Source organism: Lotus japonicus, chromosome 6 (assembly GCF_012489685.1).
Source record: "Lotus japonicus ecotype B-129 chromosome 6, LjGifu_v1.2".
NCBI classification, from domain to species: domain Eukaryota; kingdom Viridiplantae; phylum Streptophyta; class Magnoliopsida; order Fabales; family Fabaceae; genus Lotus; species Lotus japonicus.
In genome coordinates this window covers 66,252,688-66,274,968 of record NC_080046.1, presented here as the reverse complement: position 1 = coordinate 66,274,968, position 22,281 = coordinate 66,252,688, and the positions used below count along the sequence as shown (strand labels likewise).

The 22,281-nt window shown below is 37.7% G+C and overlaps 4 protein-coding genes across 4 annotated transcripts; 3 read left to right on the top strand and 1 right to left on the bottom strand.

The window, feature by feature from the left end:
- Window positions 1-1,503: 1,503 nt before the first annotated feature.
- On the top strand, window positions 1,504-3,924 carry LOC130725806 (classical arabinogalactan protein 4-like). The gene is made up of 2 exons (XM_057576995.1): window positions 1,504-1,775; window positions 3,636-3,924. The coding sequence occupies exons 1-2, from the start codon at window positions 1,504-1,506 to the stop codon at window positions 3,922-3,924; spliced, it is 561 nt and encodes a 186-aa protein (XP_057432978.1).
- Window positions 3,925-7,005: 3,081 nt separating this feature from the next.
- LOC130725805 (pentatricopeptide repeat-containing protein At2g15630, mitochondrial-like) lies at window positions 7,006-10,061 on the top strand. Its single transcript, XM_057576994.1, has 3 exons — window positions 7,006-7,897; window positions 8,454-9,056; window positions 9,613-10,061. The coding sequence occupies exons 1-3, from the start codon at window positions 7,006-7,008 to the stop codon at window positions 10,059-10,061; spliced, it is 1,944 nt and encodes a 647-aa protein (XP_057432977.1).
- A 2,661-nt stretch (window positions 10,062-12,722) lies between these two features.
- On the top strand, window positions 12,723-14,311 carry LOC130723890 (RING-H2 finger protein ATL54-like). Its single transcript, XM_057575035.1, has one exon. The coding sequence runs from the start codon at window positions 12,832-12,834 to the stop codon at window positions 14,047-14,049; it is 1,218 nt and encodes a 405-aa protein (XP_057431018.1). The 5' UTR covers window positions 12,723-12,831; the 3' UTR covers window positions 14,050-14,311.
- A 2,997-nt stretch (window positions 14,312-17,308) lies between these two features.
- LOC130723031 (H/ACA ribonucleoprotein complex subunit 4) lies at window positions 17,309-19,362 on the bottom strand. Its single transcript, XM_057573950.1, has one exon. The coding sequence runs from the start codon at window positions 19,262-19,264 to the stop codon at window positions 17,510-17,512; it is 1,755 nt and encodes a 584-aa protein (XP_057429933.1). The 5' UTR covers window positions 19,265-19,362; the 3' UTR covers window positions 17,309-17,509.
- Window positions 19,363-22,281: the final 2,919 nt, after the last annotated feature.

Sequence of the window (22,281 nt, the reverse complement as noted above, 5' to 3'; positions counted from 1 at the left end):
ATGGTAATCACAACTTGTGATAGCATAAAGGGAAACATGAGTAGTGAGGGGACTCTTCACCCATTTTGAATCAATTAGAGCTTTTTGACAAGAGAAGTTTATAATTTTGTCATTTAGTAACTCGCTAATAATGTACCAAAAAAAAGCAATTCACTAATAAGGGGTGTAAATTAATAAATCTTTGTTGGTGATTTTTCATTTTTACGTATAGGTCATGCATAAATACACATCAAAATAACTTTTCTCCCTAAATTTTTTTAGGCGAAGAGTATGGTGAATCTTTTACATGTCAGTTCACCGGTGCACCCAATGTTATTTTGGACAATTCACGTGTCCTCTCCCTCTCCCCTTCTTCGCTTCTTGCTCATCTCATCCCAACCAACCGCACCACCCCTTTTCCTTCTCCTCCAACATGTCCTCCCCGAAGACCCCTTGCCTCTATTGTGAATCCTCCCAATCGAATAGTTCCACCACCATCCAACCACTACAAAGAGTGAAAGAGCCATTAAAACTTGTCCCAAACCGAAGCCATTCACATCACCCCTACAACTCCACAAACATTGTTGCACAAGTTCACTTTCACTTGCAAACCCCACTTCCACCACCAAATCATCTTCAAGCCACGACCTTAACCTCATTTCCTTTGCTCAAATTTGAGAGTGCGTATGGAAAATAAAAAATATAAAACAATCACTCGTGAGAGACACTATTTAAAGAATTAGTGATAGAAAAATCTTATCAGACCTCTCGAACATTGAGACATAAAGAGGAAATGCAACAATTGCTCTTCAAGATTTGTTCGATTTTTAGCACAATGTTGTTTGTCTTAGATCCATCGAGCTTCAAGCACCAATGACCAAGTGAGTGGTGGTAGGTCAGAGGTGGCCAGAGTCACGGTGCAACTTTCCGACAACAATGTGGGTGGTTGTGAGGCAAGACTTGCTTTACATTTGTACTATTTATCAGTAACTCAATCCTAGCTTTCTGGCATGTAACGGTATTTGACCAGCGATTCACAATGGTCCACCCTAATCTTCACCAAATTTTTATATATGGAGAGATTAAATGTAGATTTGGTTTTGCATGCTAATATTGCACATGACATCAGTTGTAGGTGAACAACTTTGAAATTGTTATTCTCTTAAACTTGTTATCAACCAAGTAATTTGGCAGCATTTTCATTAAACTATTTCAAAGTTATTGATTTATTCCTGTGTGTGTTTGGAGTTTGGACCGTTACCACTTTCCTTTTCCCAACGGTAACCTGGATTTTTCCTGACCACGCGTACGTCCCAGATTGAAAGCCAGCTCACCTGACCCTTTCAACATCAACGGCTAAAAAACGTGACCGTGTCTTCTTCACGCGCACCTTTTCTTCTATAAATACCCTCCATTGCCCCTCATGAAAATCATTCACAATCTCACACACTCTCTCATTTTCTCTCAATGGCTCGCTTCTTCTTGCCTTTGATGCTAGTCGCTGCTTTGTTCTTGAGCTCCACAATGGCTCAATCTCCAGCCTCATCGCCGACCAAGTCGGAGTCCGCCGCTCCACCGAGGAAGGCGTTGTCTCCGACGGCGACACCCGTTTCACCGGCGGTTTCTCCTTCTTCTACTGAAGAGTCACCAGCTGCTGTTCCCGCCGCCATCACTCCCTCCTCCATCTCTGGTCCACCATCTGAAGCTCCAGGGCCGGCTGCCAACGGTGCCGTTTTGAACAGAGTCGCCGTCTCTGGATCTGCTGCGATCGTGATTTTCGCTGCTGCTTTGCTCATGTAGAAGCATGCATTTCTAGTTCTAGGGATTTAGAGGAGTCTCATTATTCTTTTTTCTTTAATTTTTATTTGGGTTGCTCAGCATATTTATTTATTTGATTATTTTGTATTATTTGGATTGTTTCATTGCTATTCTTATGAATGAATGAATGATATACAGCGATTCATTTTATTTCTAATATATATTCATTTCTCTTCATTCAATTTTATTTATATTTATATATCCTCTGTTGTAATTACTTTATTATTATTGTACTCCATTTTTAAATATAAATATTGTCACAAACATAATTCAAAAAAATGTTGCTCAATTAAATTGAATTGAATCATTTTTAGTGCCCAACGCTACCTAAGACTTTTACTATATCAAGTTAATTTTGTACCTAATATTTGTGGAATAAAATGAATATTGAGTAATACTGATCTTGTAACGGAAATGAAATATTTGTAACTCAATATGAATGGGTCAGGAATTCCTTAAATATATATGGCAAATGCTCATAAATATTTTTTGAATAAGTAATTATTTTGTAAAGAGAGCAAAATTTATATTTAAATAGCAACAACATCAAATCATGGTTTAATGTGGTAACTAAGACTAGAAACATATTTGATTACGACTATTTTGAAAATTCGAAATTGATATATTAAATTAGTTCATTAGCTGTAAATTTTGTATTCAATTAGATAACAATATCAATTTTCCTCTTTTAAACATGATTTCATAAAGATTTTAAAGCACTAATCATCATAAATTATTTGAAAACCCTGGAGTATCAAATCACATGGTGGGGTACTCATCAATTTTGCCAACGCCATACTCATAACATATTTGGTTTCCAGGGATACTCATTGATTCAGTTTTTTTTATAGAACTTAAAATTTCAATCTAAATTAATTGAGTTGATTCAGACTTCTTTTCTTAATTGGTTCACTTTTTTTTCTTCTTTTGGTTGGACCTCTAATTGAACTAGACAAATTAGACTTTAGACAACTCACGATATGTCTTCATTGTCTTGAATGCAAAAATTTAAGAGTGAAAAATAACTTGACAGAATTGTCCATCTTAACTCGTTACTAATTCACTAAAATGTGAATAATGCTCGGTCTCCCCACTTTTAGATTTATGTTCAAAGTTTTTTTTTAGTCGAATGTTCAAAGTCTCAACTTAACCCACAAAATAAATGGGTCAAGTGGATAGTCTAGCGGGCCAAGCCAAAGCCCAATTTACCACCTTAATTGTATCAAACCATGACTATGATTACCCAACTGGACCTCTAATCGGATGAGTCAAATTAGACTTTGGACAACTCACAATATCTCTTGAATGCGAATATTTTGGTTCCCTTTTCACTTTGATTTCATTGTATGAAACCATGACCATGAGTACCCCAACTTTCCATGCAGATTGAGGCAATAAATAACCATGAAAGTGAACAAAATCTTCCTCAATCCAATCTACCCACTTATATCATCTTCCTTTTAGGAATCGCCTTGAATCACATTAATTAACATCCCAAAGCAAGAATGTTACTAAAAAAGAGAAAATTGTCTAATTAAGTTCCATTGCTGGCACCATCTAAACACGTCTTAGCAACAATGAGAAAACATTACAAATCTTCACCGTAATCAACGCACCATCTAATATCACACCTCCTTATTTATTAACCGTTACGATTCCGGCATCAACATTCATCAGAGCCATCTCCACCGTCCGATCATTCCTCTGTTTCTATAAATTGAAACTCACACTCTGTTTTTTTTTCTCAAACTTGTCAAACACTCTTCACTCTGTTATTCACTTCTTCTTCTTCTTCTTCACTATTGTTCATTTGCTCTTTCAATGGCTCACCCTTGCAGCATTCTCGTCCTGACCCTTGTGGCATTCTGCGCGCTCTCTGCCGTCGTCGCCCAATCTCCGGCCCCGTCTCCTGTGGCTCAGTCACCGAAATCTGCTCCGGCTCCAAGCTCTCCTCCGGCTCCCACTGCCCCGTCGACCGCGGCTCCTCCCTCGTCGATCTCTTTCCCTCCGTCTGAGGCTCCTGAGCCGTCTGAGTCTGAACCGGCTGATAATGGTGCCGTCTCTAGTGGATTTGCAGTGGCCGGATCTGTCGCCGTCGGTGTTGTCGCCGCCGTGTTGATCATGTGAAGCGCCGCCGCATTTGATTTATAGTAGTAGGAGCCATGCATAGATATTTAATTTACTTTTTAGTTTCGTTGTCGTTTTAGTTTTTTTATTACGCATTTTGTGTTTTGTTTATTTAGGATTTTTGCTTGGCTCAGTTATTTAACATTGAATTTTTTATTGCACTAGCAAATCATTGTTTACCGATTGTTCATTCGTTTGATTTGATCACGTATGTGTTGTTATTTCATTGGTGAACCCTAAACACCGTTTTTTTTTACAAGAGCAAAATTTCCTACATATTATATGATAGGATCAAATCTCATATAATTTGGGTAATGAATCTCATAAATCGAGAAATTATTTTTGACTTATCTAAATATATTATATATTTATGATTATCTTAATTACAAATATCTAATAATGTAATTACCCCGTTTGGAAGAGTTTATTTGAGCTTATCTGATAGCATAAGCTCTTATGTTAGTGTTTGAGAGAACTTATGTAAATAGCTTATAACCTACCATAAGTTGTTTTGAGTTTATTTTTATAAGTTATTCAAGATTTCTTATGAAAAAGAACTTATGCTTATGTATAGCTTATTTTCAATTTATTTCAATAAATATTTTAAAATATCTTATAAATAAGCGCTTATATTATAAGCTTAATTCAGCTGTGTTTTCAAACATGGCCTTAGTTTATTCGTTCCGGTAACTCTTTTGAAAAGAAAAGGCAAGCGAATCATCATGTAATGTAACTAGATATATAGGTCAAATATCAAGGTCGGACATCCTTCTTAATTAGATCGGTTAATTAAAAGAGTGACTCCATTATTTGACCAAAAACCCAATTTTTCGTACCTACCTTTGGGCCCAAGGCCCCTTAAGCCCATGATCTCAATCAATCATATATTAGCCAAGATTCCATTGGACTTTTATAAAAAGGACTCTTGAAATAAAACAATAAAGGATATATGGAAAGAAGATTTTTTTGACAAAAAAAATAAAATAAAGAAGATATTCATGCAAACAACTAATCTTAATTTCTAGGGTGAGGATTGAGGAACCAAGATGAATGGAGGCCAAGGCCTTATTTGGAAGCCTAAGCAATTGGTGTGGCTATTTACCCGTTGCACTTAGTTTTGGCATGGAGAAAGAACTTAAGGATGACTCAAATTTGCAGTTTTCATTAGACTATTTATTTAGCAAAGTGACTCAAATAAAATATAATATCTCTCCACCGTCCCCTCTAACAATTCGCTAGCTTATAATGCTGGTCCATGTAAGCCAATCAAGGTTAGGTTGATAATTGATGAAGATTCTTAATTTGGTTAAAAAAAATGATGAAGATTCATTCGTAATGACACTTTAATTTCTCTAAAATGCCATAACGTGTAAATAATTTGCATATACAAGGGTTGTTCTCAACTAGTATGATATGCATAATGCATGTGTCTAATTTGGTTGTTCTAATAAATGGGCCATTACGTAGCCACAATCCAGCTACCATGAATTGAAAAAGAAATCCAACCATCCAGGGAAAACAAAAAATGGTGTTTATAATGAAAACATTTTTGTATTTGAAAATAGTATTATGAAGAGATTTAAAAAAAATTAACATTTATTTAAATAGTGAGATAAATTTACTTTTAAACTGTAAATATACACTATTTTATAAGTTCCACACTCAAACAAAACTTTAGTGCACACTTGCATGTCACCAATAAAAAAACTATTTAAATAACATCGTGTTGTAAAAGAAAAAAAAAACTATTTAAATAACATCATATTGTAAAAGCCTCCTTTTCTCCTAAATATATAAATTACTTTATTTTTAACACACTTTATTATAAATTTCTTCAAAATTAATTTTCTTCAATGCCCACCAAAACTCCAAAAGTGACAATAAGCACGTGTAAAACGCACTCATGAATGGTATTAACTAGGGGTGTTCGCGGATTGGATTGGATCGGTTTTGAGGAGAAAAATCATCCGATCCGATCTCATCGATTTTATGATTTTATCATCCAATGAATTTTTTACTAAATTCAAATCCGAACCAATCTGATCCAATCTATAGCGGTTTGGATTGGATTGGATTGTTCGGTTTTTGTTTCACTTTTTTATACTTTGAAATTGTGTTGTATAAATTTTAAAAATATATAATATATGATAAATACAATGATACATAATTTATAGCATTAATATAACATTCATAAATTATAACATAGTCAACATATTTTAAAATTATGATTATAATTGTTTACTTTGATGCATGTATATAGTAAACTTTGATGCATGTGTGATATAATCAATATATATACAATAAATATGTACTATGTAAGTGTAAATGGAATGATATATGTATAACTAAAAGTATACATATTTGTGAATGTTCGGTTTGGATTGGATTGGTTCGGTTTTGGAAATCAAATCCGAAATCCGATCCGATCCAATAAATAATTTCGGTTTTTTCAATTTTCAGTCCGTTCGGTTTTCGGTTTGATTGGATTTCAGTTTTTTTGGATCGGTTTGTCGGTTTTGTTTGGATTGGTTCGGTTATGAACATCCCTAGTATTAACAATAACATTCATACTTGAATTAAGGATAAAATTATTTACACACTTCTAAGACACTCAAACTCACATTATAATATGAAGAGAAATAATATAATAAATGAGTGATATGATAAAAAAAATTGATAAGCAGTGATGTGATAAATAATACATACAAATATAAAGAAAAACGCGTGAAAATGAGATAAAATTAAAGTGGAGTAAATGTATAACTCAATAAAAAGTCTTTTGTACAATGAAAAGTCAATAAGAGCTTATGCTGGTTTATGACCATAAGCTCTTAATTAAGTTGTTTTCCTAAACGGGGCCTAAAACAATTTTTTCTAGGTTTGTGAAAATGAGCTAACCTCACCTCTACAATCACAATTCAATTAAAATAAAAAATAGAAAACACATGAACTGTTGGGCTTAATCCAGTTGGGCCTGAGTGGTGACTTGTTTTAGGTTAAAGATGTTTCATTTCATCCTCCACTCACACACACAAACACAACCACAAACAGATAGACATTGAGAGAGAGATGCAGTCGGTTATGGTGCGGCGGCGATATGGAAGCCTCATCCTCAAATCGCTCTCCCAAACTCGCAGCTCTTTCTCCTCCGTTGTTGTTTCTAGTCCCACGCCCACCACATTACCACCACCACCAATCACTGAATCCGTACTCCTGCGTTCAATCGAATATTCTCAGCGGCATTTCATCGAACACCTTGCCCCACTCCTCACCCCTTCCATTCTCCCCTCAGATCTCACCTCCTTCGACCTCACCAGTCGATGCTTCTCCTTTTGCACCCTCTATCGCTTCTCATACCCCAAACCCTCAGTCCATCGCCTCCTTCACCCCCTCATTCTCACCGGCGCCGCCAACCCAGAGTCGATTTTCAACGAACTGGCACGTACCCGGGAGCTTCTCAACGTCAATACCACCAGCGTGTTTGATGCTCTCATCACGGCTTATTGTGAACTCAAGAAGCCCGACGAGGCTCTCAAGTCCTTCTACTTGATGAAGGAAAAGGGGTTTCTGCCAAAGATTGAAACCTGTAATTACATGTTGAAGTTGTTCCTCAAGTTGAATAGAAACCAGGTTGAGGAGTTTATTAGGCACATGGACACTCTTGGGCTGAAGCCTGCTATTTATGAGTATAACACACTCCTACACTATGGAGGAGACAAGTTCCAAGTTGCTTGTGTCATGTTTCAGACATTGAATGATTCAGGACTTTTTCTGGATGCTTACAGCTATAATTCTTACAATTTTGTCATGTATAAAGAAGGAAGGCTTGAGGAAGCATCTGATTCACTTGCAAAGATGTTAGAGTCAGAGTCAGGATTGGTGCCACATGCAGTGACATATGATGCATTGATTCATCAGCAATGCCCCGTTGAAAGTCTTCTGTACAATGAAAAGTCAATAAGAGCTTATGTAGGTTTATGACCATAAGCTCTTAATTAAGTTGTTTTCCTAAACGGGGCCTAAAACAATTTTTTCTAGGTTTGTGAAAATGAGCTAACCTAGCCTCTACAATCACAATTCAATTAAAATAAAAAATAGAAAACACATGAACTGTTGGGCTTAATCCAGTTGGGCCTGAGTGGTGACTTGTTTTAGGTTAAAGATGTTTCATTTCATCCTCCACTCACACACACAAACACAACCACAAACAGACAGACATTGAGAGAGAGATGCAGTCGGTTATGGTGTGGCGGCGATATGGAAGCCTCATCCTCAAATCGCTCTCCCAAACTCGCAGCTCTTTCTCCTCCGTTGTTGTTTCTAGTCCCACGCCCACCACATTACCTCCACCACCAATCACTGATTCCGCACTCATGCGTTCAATCGAATCTTCTCAGCGGCATTTCATCGAACACTTGCCCCACTCCTCACCCATTCCATTCTCCCCTCGGATCTCACCTCCTTCGACCTCACCAGTCGATGCTTCTCCTTTTGCACCCTCTATCGCTTCACATACCCCAAACCCTCAGTCCACCGCCTCCTTCACCTCCTCATTCTCACCGGCGCCGTCAACCTAGAGTCAATTTTCAACGAACTGGCACGTACCCGGGAGCTTCTCAACGTCAACACCACCAGCGTGTTTGATGCTCTCATCACGGCTTACTGTGAACTCAAGAAGCCTGACGAGGCTCTCAAGTCCTTCTACTTGATGAAGGAAAAGGGGTTTCTGCCAAAGATTGAAACCTGTAATCACATGTTGAAGTTGTTCCTCAAGTTGAATAAAAACCAGGTTGAGGAGTTTATTAGGCACATGGACACTCTTGGGCTGAAGCCTGCTATTTATGAGTATAACACACTCCTACACTATAGAGGAGACAAGTTCCATGTTGCTTGTGTCATGTTTCAGACATTGAATGATTCAGGACTTTTTCTGGATGCTTACAGCTATAATTCTTACAATTTTGTCATGTATAAAGAAGGAAGGCTTGAGGAAGCATCTGATTCACTTGCAAAGATGTTAGAGTCAGAGTCAAGATTGGTGCCACATGCAGTGACATATGATGCCTTGATTCATCAGCAATGCCCCGTTGAAAGTCTTCTGTACAATGAAAAGTCAATAAGAGCTTATGCTGGTTTATGACAATAAGCTCTTAATTAAGTTGTTTTCCTAAACGGGGCCTAAAACAATTTTTTCTAGGTTTGTGAAAATGAGCTAACCTCGCCTCTACAATCACAATTCAATTAAAATAAAAAATAGTAAACACATGAACTGTTGGGCTTAATCCAGTTGGGCCTGAGTGGTGACTTGTTTTAGGTTAAAGATGTTTCATTTCATCCTCCACTCACACACACAAACACAACCACAAACAGACATACATTGAGAGAGAGATGCAGTCGGTTATGGTGTGGCGGCGATATGGAAGCCTCATCCTCAAATCGCTCTCCCAAACTCGCAGCTCTTTCTCCTCTGTTGTTGTTTCTAGTCCCACGCCCACCACATTACTACCACCACCAATCACTGAATCCGCACTCATGCGTTCAATCGAATCTTCTCAGCGGCATTTCATCGAACACTTTCCCCACTCCTCACCCATTCCATTCTCCCCTCGGATCTCACCTACTTCGACCTCACCAGTCGATGCTTCTCCTTTTGCACCCTCTATCGCTTCACATACCCCAAACCCTCAGTCCACCGCCTCCTTCACCTCCTCATTCTCACCGGCGCCGCCAACCCAGAGTCGATTTTCAACGAACTGGCACGTACCCGGGAGCTTCTCAACGTCAACACCACCAGCGTGTTTGATGCTCTCATCACGGCTTATTGTGAACTCAAGAAGCCCGACGAGGCTCTCAAGTCCTTCTACTTGATGAAGGAAAAGGGGTTTCTGCCAAAGATTGAAACCTGTAATCACATGTTGAAGTTGTTCCTCAAGTTGAATAGAAACCAGGTTGAGGAGTTTATTAGGCACATGGACACTCTTGGGCTGAAGTCTGCTATTTATGAGTATAACACACTCCTACACTATAGAGGAGACAAGTTCCATGTTGCTTGTGTCATGTTTCAGACATTGAATGATTCAGGACTTTTTCTGGATGCTTACAGCTATAATTCTTACAATTTTGTCATGTATAAATAAGGAAGGCTTGAGGAAGCATCTGATTCACTTGCAAAGATGTTAGAGTCAGAGTCAAGATTGGTGCCACATGCAGTGACATATGATGCCTTGATTCATCAGCAATGCTATAAGGAGGATATAGATAAGGCTATTGCATACAAAGATGAGATGATAAGCAGAGGGATAGAGCCAACTCTTGTCACTTACACTTTGTTGATTGAGTTACTGTTTGATGTAGGGAGTGAATTGGAAGTTGAAGAAAGAAATGCAAGAAAAAGGATTGAAGCCGGATGTTTATACTTATAACACTTTCATGACCGGTTATGCCAGACGCAAGAATCAGAGTAAACACATAAGCCTTTACGATGAAATGGTGGAGAAAAGGATTCAGCCCAATCATGTAAAGCCTTTATGAGTAACATAAGATCTGAAAGTACTTTTGGAAGCTCAAACTGAAAAACAAACACATAATTCTTTACAATTGAAAAAATTTGACAGTATAATTAGATTGTATTATAATTGTTACATATATGTAAAAAGATAACTAGTAAAATTAGTAGATAGAGAAACTATAGTTGAAGAATACTTGACGGTCAAATAAAATTGTAACATGATACAATAGTAACCCTTAAATGGCTCAAAACTTAAATGCCCCAAATCCAACCCTAATTCCTAATTCAGAATAGAAACCAGAGCTGCTGCTCGTTCCACACTTTTCCACTGCAGTGTTCACCACCCTGACTCCGACGACCACCCTGACTCCGGCGACGGCAACCACTCAAGTATGTTTCCCTTGGCTTTGATGTTTTGTCATTAGGATGTTTTGTAAACTCTCATATCTTGTGTTATTTGTTTCTATTTATGTTTTCTGTTTTCAATCTTGTAAACTCTCATATTTTCATCTTGTTCCTTTTGGTGGTATCAAGTATGTTTCCTTTGGCTTTGATGTTTTGTAAACTCTCATATCTTGTGTTATTTGTTTCTATTTATGTTTTCTGATTTCAATCTTGTAAACATAGACAAAGCTTCATTCCTTTTCTTTGGAAACTTTTTTCAGAAAGTTTCAAATCCCTTTTGTCATGTTGCTTTGAGTGATAAAATGCAGTAGAGAAATTGCTTCCCTTTTAATTCATGTTAGTCTTTAGTTTTTCCTACTAGGGAGTTGCACAAAGCTTCATTCCTTTTCTTTGTTTTACAAATTGAATAAACTCATTTCTTGATGGACTCAGGTTCTGGATATTAGTAGTCTCTTGAAGAATTTTCATTCACGGTTACATGTGAGGAACTATGTAAGTATACCTTCCAAGGCCACAACCTTCAAGATTGTTACGTGCGATGGCAGTTATGACGCCACTAAAAAGAAGCCGGGTGTTGTTGGTATAATAGTGAGGGATATGAGAGGGATGTTTTTGAGCGGTATTTCATACTTAGTTACTGAGGATGACGCCGCCAAAGATAAGGTTAAGTTGACCAGCGATTATGTGGAGACGAAAGGATTGCTTTTGTCCGCTGAATATTGTGCTAACAAGGGTTACGATTCAGTTCGTATTTTTACTTATTACAGGACAATAGTATCGACCATTTATCCCAAGTATCCCTCACGTTCTCAGGTATACTTCCATAGTTCCTCACATGCAACCGTGAGTGAAAATTCTTCAAGAGACTACTAATATCCAGAACCTGAGACCATCAAGAAATGAGTTTATTCAATTTGTAAAACAAAGAAAAGGAATGAAGCTTTGTGCAACTCCCTAGTAGGAAAAACTAAAGACTAACATGAATTAAAAGGGAAGCAATTTCTCAGCTGCATTTTATCACTCAAAGCAACATGACAAAAGGGATTTGAAACTTTCTGAAAAAAGTTTCCAAAGAAAAGGAATGAAGCTTTGTCTATGTTTACAAGATTGAAATCAGAAAACATAAATAGAAACAAATAACACAAGATATGAGAGTTTACAAAACATCAAAGCCAAGGGAAACATACTTGATACCACTAAAAGGAACAAGATGAAAATATGAGAGTTTACAAGATTGAAAACAGAAAACATAAATAGAAACAAATAACACAAGATATGAGAGTTTACAAAACATCCTAATGACAAAACATCAAAGCCAAGGGAAACATACTTGAGTGGTTGCCGTCGCCGGAGTCAGGGTGGTCGTCGGAGTCAGGGTGGTGAACACTGCAGTGGAAAAGTTTGGAACGAGCAACAGCTCTGGTTTCTATTCTGAATTAGGAATTAGGGTTGGATTTGGGCCATTTAAGTTTTGGGCCATTTAAGGGTTACTATTGTATCATGTTACAATCTTATTTGACCGTCAAGTATTCTTCAACTATAGTTTCTCTATCTACTAATTTTACTAGTTATCTTTTTACGTATATGTAACAATTATAATACAATCTAATTGTACTGCCAAATTTTCTCAATTGTAAAGATTTATGTGCTTGTTTTTTAGTTTGAGCTTCCAAAAGTACTTTTAGATCTTATGTTGAGCTTATACAAAACAACTTATGTTGAGCTTATTTTCATAAATTAAAAACGCATGAAAAATTGAAATAAGAGTATATAACTCTTATTAATTAATGCAAGTTGAATGAAAACAACTACCAAAAAGTCTTCATCAAAAGAATAAAAACAAAAAAATAAAATAAAAAGAAAGCCCTATCTAGAATGAAAAGTCAAACTTGGAGACCTGCCTCTTCCATATCTATCTTTTCTCATCCATATCACTCTCATGAATTCTAAATTCTGGTCATGATTTGATTTGATGCTTTCTTTCTCTGATCAATATGGTTCTTCATCACAGGAAGCTGATGATGCAAGAAGCCTGTGAATTCATCTGTCATGGAAAGGATTCAGGATCATCATGTTCATCAGACTGCAGAGTTTGCCTCAAAATCTGCCTAACCAATCCTCCTCAATTTCCTTATTTCTTCCCTTCTCCTCCACCATCACCACCACAATCTTCTTTCTACATAGATGTTGATGATCACCACCACCACCACCACAGAGTTTCCTCCTCCACCTACCTGATCCTCACTCTTGCTCTTCTCGGTGCTGCTTTCTTTGTTGTTTGCTGCAGTGCAATCTACACCAGGCTCTGTTCCAGAAACAGGGGAATAATTTCACAGAGGGAGGAAACAGAGGAGGTGCATGATGATTTTCTTGATGAAGAACATGGTGCAATTGTGGACCACCCCATTTGGTACATCCGAACTACTGGTCTTCACCAATCGATTATCAAGGCAATCACGGTTTGCAGGTATAAGAAAGGTGAGGGGTTGATTGAAGGAACAGAGTGCTCTGTTTGCTTGAGTGAGTTTCAAGAGAGTGAGAGTTTGAGACTTTTGCCTAAGTGTCACCATGCTTTTCATTTACCTTGTATTGATACATGGCTTAATTCTCATACCAATTGCCCCATGTGTCGTGCTCCCATTGTTACTGACCCTGCTGCTAGAGTTCCATCTATGGAGTCTGTTGTTGCTGTTGATTTGGAACATGCCCAGATGGAAATTTTGGAAAATAGTGGTGAATCTGGTGAAGGAATGGAAAATGATGCTTCTGATAATAATTCTGAATTGAGGAATAGGGTAGATGAAGAAGGCCAATTAGAAGTTGAAGATGGGGCTAGGATTTGTGAAGCTGAAGGCACAGATGCAGGGGTGGTGAGTATTCACCCTAAGAGATCAGTTTCTCTTGATTCTTTTTCTGTTGCAAATATCAATCTTGCTGCTATTGGAACTTTTCTATCAAGGGAATCTAATGGTGCTAACTCACATAGAGTGCTGGAGGGTGTTGTTGAATTTGAACCTGGTGTTTCAAAGAGGGTTAGTGGGAATGAGAATCTGGCTATTATATCAAAAGGTAGCTCTTCTTTCAGGTCATTGAGATATCTGAGAGGTGTTCCTAGCTCAATGAAGAGGTCACGTTCCTACAATGGGAAATACCTTCTGTCCTGGTATAGCCGCAGTCAGAAGAAGCAAAATGCTAATCTGAGAAGCTTTTAATTGTCCTACTAGTTTAAATATGAGTTGTAAACTCTCAACAAGCTGAGAGTTTCAATGTTTTTTTATGTATGCATCAAACAAATTGTGTAACACCTATACTCAAGTGTATAAGTTTTACATGTAAACTCTCAACAAGCTGAGAGTTTCAATGTTTTTACATGTATGCATCAAACAAATTGTGTAACACCTATACTCAAGTGTACAATAGAAAAATAAACCGTGCTTAATTTTGCAATGGATGCTTAAGAATTATGGAGTCTAAGCTTATTGTTCTCATTTTTCTACATGGGTTTGATTTCATAGTTGAAAACCAAAGATTTCAGTGTTTGATGTGATTGCTTTGATCTTTAAATGACAAGTTGATTGATCTCAATATGTGGGGTTATTTACCAAATGAACATTAAGCTTATGTTTTTCAAACCAAGTACCTCAGAATGGAGAGACAGAGCAACTCAGAATTATTGAAGATAGGATGATTGATTGGCATCAAATTTTTGTTTTCCAAGAATTCGTGTAATGGGAGTAAGATTTTGTGTATGGTTTTTATTCCTTTACTATGAGATAAATTCTCTATCTCTAGCATAGTGCAAGAAGGTCTGTTTTATTGTTCAAAGTAATGATGCCCTTGCTGACAAATATATACTAATGAATTCTAAATCTGTGTGTCTGTCAAATTACATTTAGCCAAATATGAAAATCAAAGAGAAAATATTACATGGACAACAAGCTGGGGGGGGGGGGGGTTAATTGAACTTGCTGTCTAAGTGAGGATTCGCTTACTGCATCAAGAGGTAGCTTTTCTTCAGGTCAACAAGACATGAGGTATGTTCTGAAATCATACCAAGTCCAACTTACATCATATATGTAAATCTCAAGAAGCTGGGAGTTTCAAAGTTTTCTGTATTCACCAAACAAATCATGTAATACTGATGTTGGTTACTTGGTTTATGTACTGAGATTATAGTAGTTGATGAAACATTGAAACTCTATGGTTGGACCTGAATTGTTAATTTGGCTATGATAACATCTTCAGCAGGTTCAAATATCAAAACCAGACTTTCTTGGACAAAACAGAAAGGGAAAAAAGAGAGGGAATGTTATATACTAATCTTGCCGGTACATTTGGATACAGACTAAAAGCACTTATTGAAGCTTATCTACTAAAAAAAGCAATGGATAAGCTCTAGTATATATGTGCTCTTGATCTGCATCCAAACATTCTCATTGTCATCTATATTCATTTATGAATAATGTCAATTGTAGTAATCTTTTATCTTTGCCTAACTATTCTATTCCAAACATTAGGAGATAAGGTTGAAAGAAGAACTACATCAAAACATTTTCTTTTCTTTCACTATATCTCTCTTTTTTTCTCAGTCACGCAATCACATTTTGATTTATTTTCTCTTTTCCTTGTTCTCCATCGGTAGTTTTTCTCTGTGAATTTTTCTCACTAATTGCATGGTTTGTTTGATATGTGGGAAACTGATCGAAAACTTTCAAGATTTCAGAGCCCAAGAGCAACAATGTTGATTTGATAAATCATAGGTCTCACTCACTCAACGCTGGGGTTTCAAAGCGGCAGCACAGAAGAGCAACAATGTTGAGTTCCACCACTGTTTCATAGCGGCACTAAGGTTTTCCGAATTTAAGCATGTTCTTAAATTCTAGGATACCACCAAAAAATTTGGTTCATGCAGTTTCTATGCAGATTTTTGAAGGTGTGAAGAAAAGAGGGAGAGAGAAATAGCTGAAAGTTGGAATTACTAATATTAGTATCGTTTCTTTTTGTTTCATTCATCATATTTGGATGATAAATCGAGCATAGTAAGGTGAGGGAGTGTAAGATGAGATTTAAATGGTTGTCTTATTTTGCATTAATTGATTTAGTGGCCAAAATGTAGCAGTAGTTTCTGTTCATCAGCTTATGTTAGAAAATTGGATATGGATAATAACCTACGAACTATTCTGCCTTAGTTTAACTAGTTTGTTATCCCCTGTAAATTCATCATGTCAACCAATGTGCTCATGAAACAAAATCTTGATGCTTGCATCTCTGATGTTGGATTGACTGCTCTAATGAATGCCTCAGCAACTAATAACTATGGAGCATTAGAAGTTACTGATTACATGAAGAGCACGTCCCAGAGCTCTGATGTTTATAGCTTCAGTTGGCTTCTTCTCGAAATGTTTGCGGGCAACAAAGTCTATTCTGTGATTAATGATCCTCCAAAGCTGGCAAGGTCTCTTCTTCGAGAGGAATGGAGGGTGCAGATGCTTTAGATTGTAGTTGCATGTATAGATAAGGTGCCGAATAAAAGGTCTAAAATAGAAGTTGTTGTTAGGATGATCGAGGAAATTCAGCACCCTAAGGTGGAAGAGCCAGTCCCCCTCCCCAGATTCCAATTCTAATGTGCAGACACCATTGTAAGCAAAACATCAGTGATTGTATTCATCAACATGAAACATTAACAGCATTCATTTACAATGGAAACATATGCCAACTCAAAAGGATAAAATGAAGATGTCTGGGTAGTAACTGTTGAGGGCACCTCTTGCAAATTCAATGGAGGTCACGGAGTGTGATGTTATCATTGGATTTATATATCCCCTTTCTATACATGTGTCGTCTCTCTCATACTGTATTTATTCCTAAAATGTATTGAATATATATGATTGAATTTAGAGTTCAATTGAACTGTTTTTTAAAAATAATTTATGATGAATTTATACTTATATTTAAATATTTAAAAAAAATATTTTCAGGATGCACCGCATGAGCTAAAATATAATTAATTTATATTTTTGAGTTTCTTCTTATCTTTGGTTCATCTACTACAGGTCTGCCACTATCTAAATGCGATGCAGCCAACATCACACTGCAACAATGGAAGTCATTTGAGCACATTGCCAATAAAGTATCACCAAAATCCACTAATTAAACCACGCAAACAACAATCGATTATCAACGCCATCACAGTTTGCAGGTATAAGAAAGGTGATGGCCTGATTGAAGGAACAGAGTGCTCTTTTTGCTTTAACGAGTATTAAGAGGGTGAGAGTAAATTGTCCTCTGTTTGCCATCTGAATGTGTATAACAATATAAATCCGATCCAATGATTTCAACACATCGACTCAAATGTAGATAGACCAAATTCCAGTATACCAACCAATACCATCAAATTCCCCACAAAGTAGAGCAGCAATGTGGATGCACCTTTAGCAGGAAAATGCAAGGGCGGGAGACACCTCAAAGGAGTGATCAGAAAGATGATACATACGGCTTAAATTCAAAAACATAATTGTTGGGAGAAATGAGAAAAAGCATCAAAATTTATCGAAAAGTTGAAGAAATAACCAACTAACACTAAACAAACTAACAAAGTAAACTTGAGAATTAAGAAGAAATAGGCATTACATAACAAGTCCACTTATCAAAACACAAAATTATGCCTCTATTTTATTCTTCCTCTGCGTCCTTGTTTTTCTTTTTCTTATGCTTCTTTTCGCTCTTACTGTCCTCCTTTCCGTTACTAATTTCAGCAGCATTATCCTCAGCATCTTTGTCTTTCTTCTTCTTCTTTTTCTTCTCAGACTTGTCTAAATCTGGTGAACCATCTTCAACCTTTACCTTGTGCTTCTTTTTCTTCTCCTTTCCAGCTTTCTCCTCATCTGAAGATGCCACTTCACCATTCTCTTTGTCCTTCTTCTTTTTCTTCTTCTTCTCTTTCTTCTCACCCTCAACCTCCACCTTTACTTTCCCTTCGTCTACAACCACATCAACTTTCACTTTCTTAGCCGGAACAGAAGCAGGGCTATCAGTGCTTTCATGTTTCTTCCTCTTACGCCCTTCCCCATCTCCATCCTTCTTACCCTCTTCTACAGCAATGCCTTTCTTCGCCTCATCAGCTTCAGGAGCAGCAGCAGCCAAACCGGCAATCATGCTATCCCCACCAGCAGGCAAAACCAGATTCCTCATCCACTCTTGGGGAGTGCTCTCATTCGGCTTCCCGTGCTTATCCAGCTTCCCCGCAGCAATCAGCTTCTTCTTCATTGAAGCCCTAGGGCCCAAACCCCACTTCCTGGGATAGGTATCTCTATCCATCACCACCCTCTTGATCTTAGCAACCACACCGTGATCGCAAGTCGCCATCACAGCAGTAGTCATCTCAGCAATCCCAAGAGCAATAGCTTCCCCCTTGGTGGTCATAAGCACAACCTCCTCCCCTGCCTCAATATCATTCTCAAACCTCAGCAAGCCAGGAATCATCAACTTGGCACCATAACAGATAGCATTCACAGCAGAATCCTTCACAACCAACCTCTTATAGCTAGTTAAAAGAACCTCTAAAGGCATAACAACCCTTCTCAAATAACTCTCATCCCTATAATTATCAAAAACCCACTGAGCATCAATAACATCATGCATAGTAACCATGTTATCCTTCTCACCCATGATCCCAGACCTAACCCTCCTAAGCTCTTGCATATGAGCACCAACGCCAAGAACCAAACCCAAATGAACACACATGGTCCTAACATAGGTACCAGCCTCACATGAAATCCAAAAAACAACCAAATGCCTATCAGGGTCATACTCAAGAAGCTTACTCTCATAAATGGTCCTGATCCTGAGCTGGCGCTTGACAGCAGAGATCAACGGCGGGCGTTGAAACACAGCACCGGTGAGCGTCTCGAGGGCGCGAGCAACCTTGGAAACATCAGGAACATCAGAGTGAAGTCGGGCAATGCAGACATACTCCTTCCCAGCACCCTGCTGCGACTTCACAAGGCGGGTGGCCCTGTCAATGCAGACAATGAGATTCCCGGTGACCTTGGGGTCAAGAGTGCCGCTGTGGCCGGTTTTCTCGACGCGGAGTAGGCGTTTGATCCAGGCGACGACCTCATGGGAGGAAGGGTTAGCAGGCTTGTCGAGGTTGAGGACGCCGTATTTGAGATACTCCGGGAGGGGGCGTTTGAGAGGGGAGTAGCCGGAGGGGAGAGGGGTGTAGTGGCCGGTGCGGACGTTGAGGCGGTCGTAGTTTTTGAGGAGGATGGGCCACTGGGAGGTGTCGATGGTGGGTGTGAGCTTCTCGGGTTTGATCATGAACTGTGGTTCGTCTTTGGTGTGGTGGTCATCTTCGGTGGTGGCGGCTCCGTCGTGGGTTTTGGTGGCGCTGCGGTGCTTCTTCTTCTTGGTCTCGGAGAGAGACATGGTGGTTGAAAAGGGAGAGACTAGGGTTTTAGGAAGAAGAAGAAGAAGCTGTGAGTGAGTGAGTGAAGTGGTGGAGGCTATGAAAATGAAATTAGGGTTTATAATTTAAGGGTGAGGACAGGGGTGAAGTTGGGAACAACCGCGAACACTAAACCCTTTCTCCTAGGTTTTTTTAAAACCCTAATTCAAAGCCCAAATTCATAACCCAACAAAAATTCTAGCCCAATCAAAGGCCTGTATTCTTATTCTTATTCAATTTATTCAATGCAGGCCCAAAACAAAAAAGAAGATTAATGGAGGAAAAGGAAAGATGCATATTGGTTGGTTAATTATTGAGTTTGTTCGGTTCATAAAGATAATTGAGAAGAAAATGTTATTGGAAAAAAATCCAAAAACTAGCATACCTGGTACTGGTAGGTATTTTAGTTTCTTAAACATGTAGTCAAAGGTCCTTAAAAGATAGTTCAAGTGGTAAGAGGCGGAGGACATATGTGTTGGAGAGGGAAAGGTCCCCATGATCAATACATGAAAGGGTATAATTTATATTTTCGATGTAAAAAAAAACATCTAGCCAAAGATTTGACTCTCAAGTGTATGAAGACAGATCTATGGGGTGTGTGTTTGTTTAGGGGTATATGAGGATTGAGGGGAGTTTGGAAATTATTAAAGGAAATTGTTATTCGGACCCCCCACATCTATTCGTACCCTAATAAATTCGTAAAATCCAAAAAAGTCCTTATAAATTTTTTTCACTTGCACTTTGAAAGTGCGAGCACAACGCATATATATATATATATATTTTATGTTTAAATTATGGAAGAAATTTTGGACTGTCACTTCTTAGTTAAGGTAATAGCTAGGACCATTATGAGCTCAAATATGCAGTCAGAATCTCCAAATTCATATACCTTCTAGTAATCTCATGATTTTAAAAATCATCTAATATTAGTTATGTACAAATTTGCAGCAAAACACACTTTAAAAGTGCATTTACTTCGCACGTTAAAAGTGCATTAACGACGCACTTCTAAAGTGCGTTTATTTGCATAAAAAAATTAAAAACGACATAAACAACTCCTACAGTTGGAAATATTCAAAAACGACAGTAGATGGAGGTTGTGATGGTGGTGGTGGTGGTGGCGGCGGCGGTGGTGGCGGTGGTGGGTGGAAGAAAGAGGAAATTGGTAAGGAGAGAGAAGAGAATGTGAGATGGGGGGTGGGGTATCTTTTATATATTTTTTTTCATTAATAGTATTTTTTCATTTTTTCAGGAGTTCAAATAGCTGGGTCTGAATAACAATTCTCATGCTTAAAACACAACAATCTTAAAGTTTGTTAATTCATATGATATTTAAACTGAATTTTCTTAAAAGAGCAGTGTTATTCATTATGAAACTTTTGTTTTAGGAAACTCAAGAATGAGAGGTGGCTAAAATGTATTGGAAGTTTGATGAAAATCATGAATGATTTGCTTAAAAATTGGAGATTTGAACCAATCAACTCTCTTCGTTTTTATTCATATGTGACATTCTCGTAATATAAGCATTACTATTGTTCTTTAAAACCAATTTTTGAAATCGGATATACTTCAAAAACCTGGTTTTCAATTGGATTTGAACCGGTTTTTAAACTGGATTTTCTTTCAACGTAGTTTTTAAAATTGGTGTTAGAGATAAAAATACCTCCGCTTGACTCAAGCTTAGTGAGTGAGAGTCAAGCTTAGTAGTAGTAGTTTTGTTAGTTATGCTTCTGTTATACTTGTTGAAGTTAGTTAGGAATTAGATACATTAGATTGTCTAGGTTCATTCACTTTGTATCCAAGCTGCAACTATATTAAGCAGCATTGTATCTTGTTCACATAATTAATAATATCACAATGTAGTTTCTACATTTCTGTTAGTTATACTTAACAAAACCACTAAACCAGTTTTCAAATTAGATAAATCCGGTTCTGTACTAGAACCGATTTGAAATCCGATTTTGAACTCAAACCGGTTTAAAATCTGATTTTGAGCATAAACCAATTTTGAACCAATTATAAACTGGTTTATGAAAAATTAAACCAATTCTAGATAGTAAAAGTTAGAGATGGCAGGTGAACCCGCATCCACGGGGCCCGACCCGAACACAACCCAAAATTTCGGGCAACTCGATTTCTTTGGGTTTGAGTTTCACCCGAATTTTAAAACCTGTGTGGGTTCGGGTGTGTGATTGATTAAACCCGCACCCAAACCCAAACTCAAACCCGAAGCCTTATGCATGTAATTAACCGCCCTTATATATATTATTAAAGTTACTAAGTAGGGTTTTCTTTAACGTAAAAATAAACTCCGTTTTCAACTTCTCGTCCAGCTTATGTTCATGAACTGTATTGGAAAGATGATGAAGTTTAATCAGCTTATGTTCATGTTGTTCTCTTATGTACATGTTGTTTCCGGATCGGATTTTTTGATTTTTTGCGCGGATTCGGTGCTTACATCGGGTTTTGAGTTTGAGTGTTAAGTTCGGATCGATGAGCCCGTTGCCAACCCTAGTAAAAGTGTACCAGTTTATAAAACAAAACCATATATATATATAATTGGGTGAGAGGTATTTCCCATTATTGGAAATGTCCATGATTTAGGAAGTGATATCTCTTTTGAAAATAATATATCTCTTTCGAAAATAACTGCTCCTGCTTACATTATACATTATTATTAGCGTTGTTCTCACGTTCGTTTGTTGCGTATAAATCAATCTGCGGTTTCGATTCAATTCACTCTCCATCTTGTAGGGGATTCAAGCACCTCGATTGCACGGAGTAGTAGAGCGAGAAATCACAGATAAAGCACACAACATCTTTGGTCACGCAGTTCGGCCAAATTGCCTACCTCTGCGGCTATAGAGTAGTTATAGCGGCTATAGAGTAGTTATAGCTCTTTTGTATTACTTGTGGCATGAAGCATGTGGTACCAAGTACAACTTTTAGGGTTACATTGTTATCATATTTATAGTGGATTCTATTGATCTCTATTTTA

Coding starts and splice junctions, on each gene's coding strand:
- LOC130725806 (XM_057576995.1), top strand. CDS start 1,504: ATGGCTCAATCTCCAGCCTCATCGCCGACCAAGTCGGAGTCCGCCGCT. Junction 1,776..3,635: donor TTCGCTGCTGCTTTGCTCAT/GTAGAAGCATGC, acceptor TCACCCTTGCAG/CATTCTCGTCCTGACCCTTG.
- LOC130725805 (XM_057576994.1), top strand. CDS start 7,006: ATGGTGCGGCGGCGATATGGAAGCCTCATCCTCAAATCGCTCTCCCAA. Junction 7,898..8,453: donor GTCAATAAGAGCTTATGTAG/GTTTATGACCAT, acceptor CCAAACCCTCAG/TCCACCGCCTCCTTCACCTC. Junction 9,057..9,612: donor GTCAATAAGAGCTTATGCTG/GTTTATGACAAT, acceptor CCAAACCCTCAG/TCCACCGCCTCCTTCACCTC.
- LOC130723890 (XM_057575035.1), top strand. CDS start 12,832: ATGGTTCTTCATCACAGGAAGCTGATGATGCAAGAAGCCTGTGAATTC.
- LOC130723031 (XM_057573950.1), bottom strand. CDS start 19,264: ATGTCTCTCTCCGAGACCAAGAAGAAGAAGCACCGCAGCGCCACCAAA.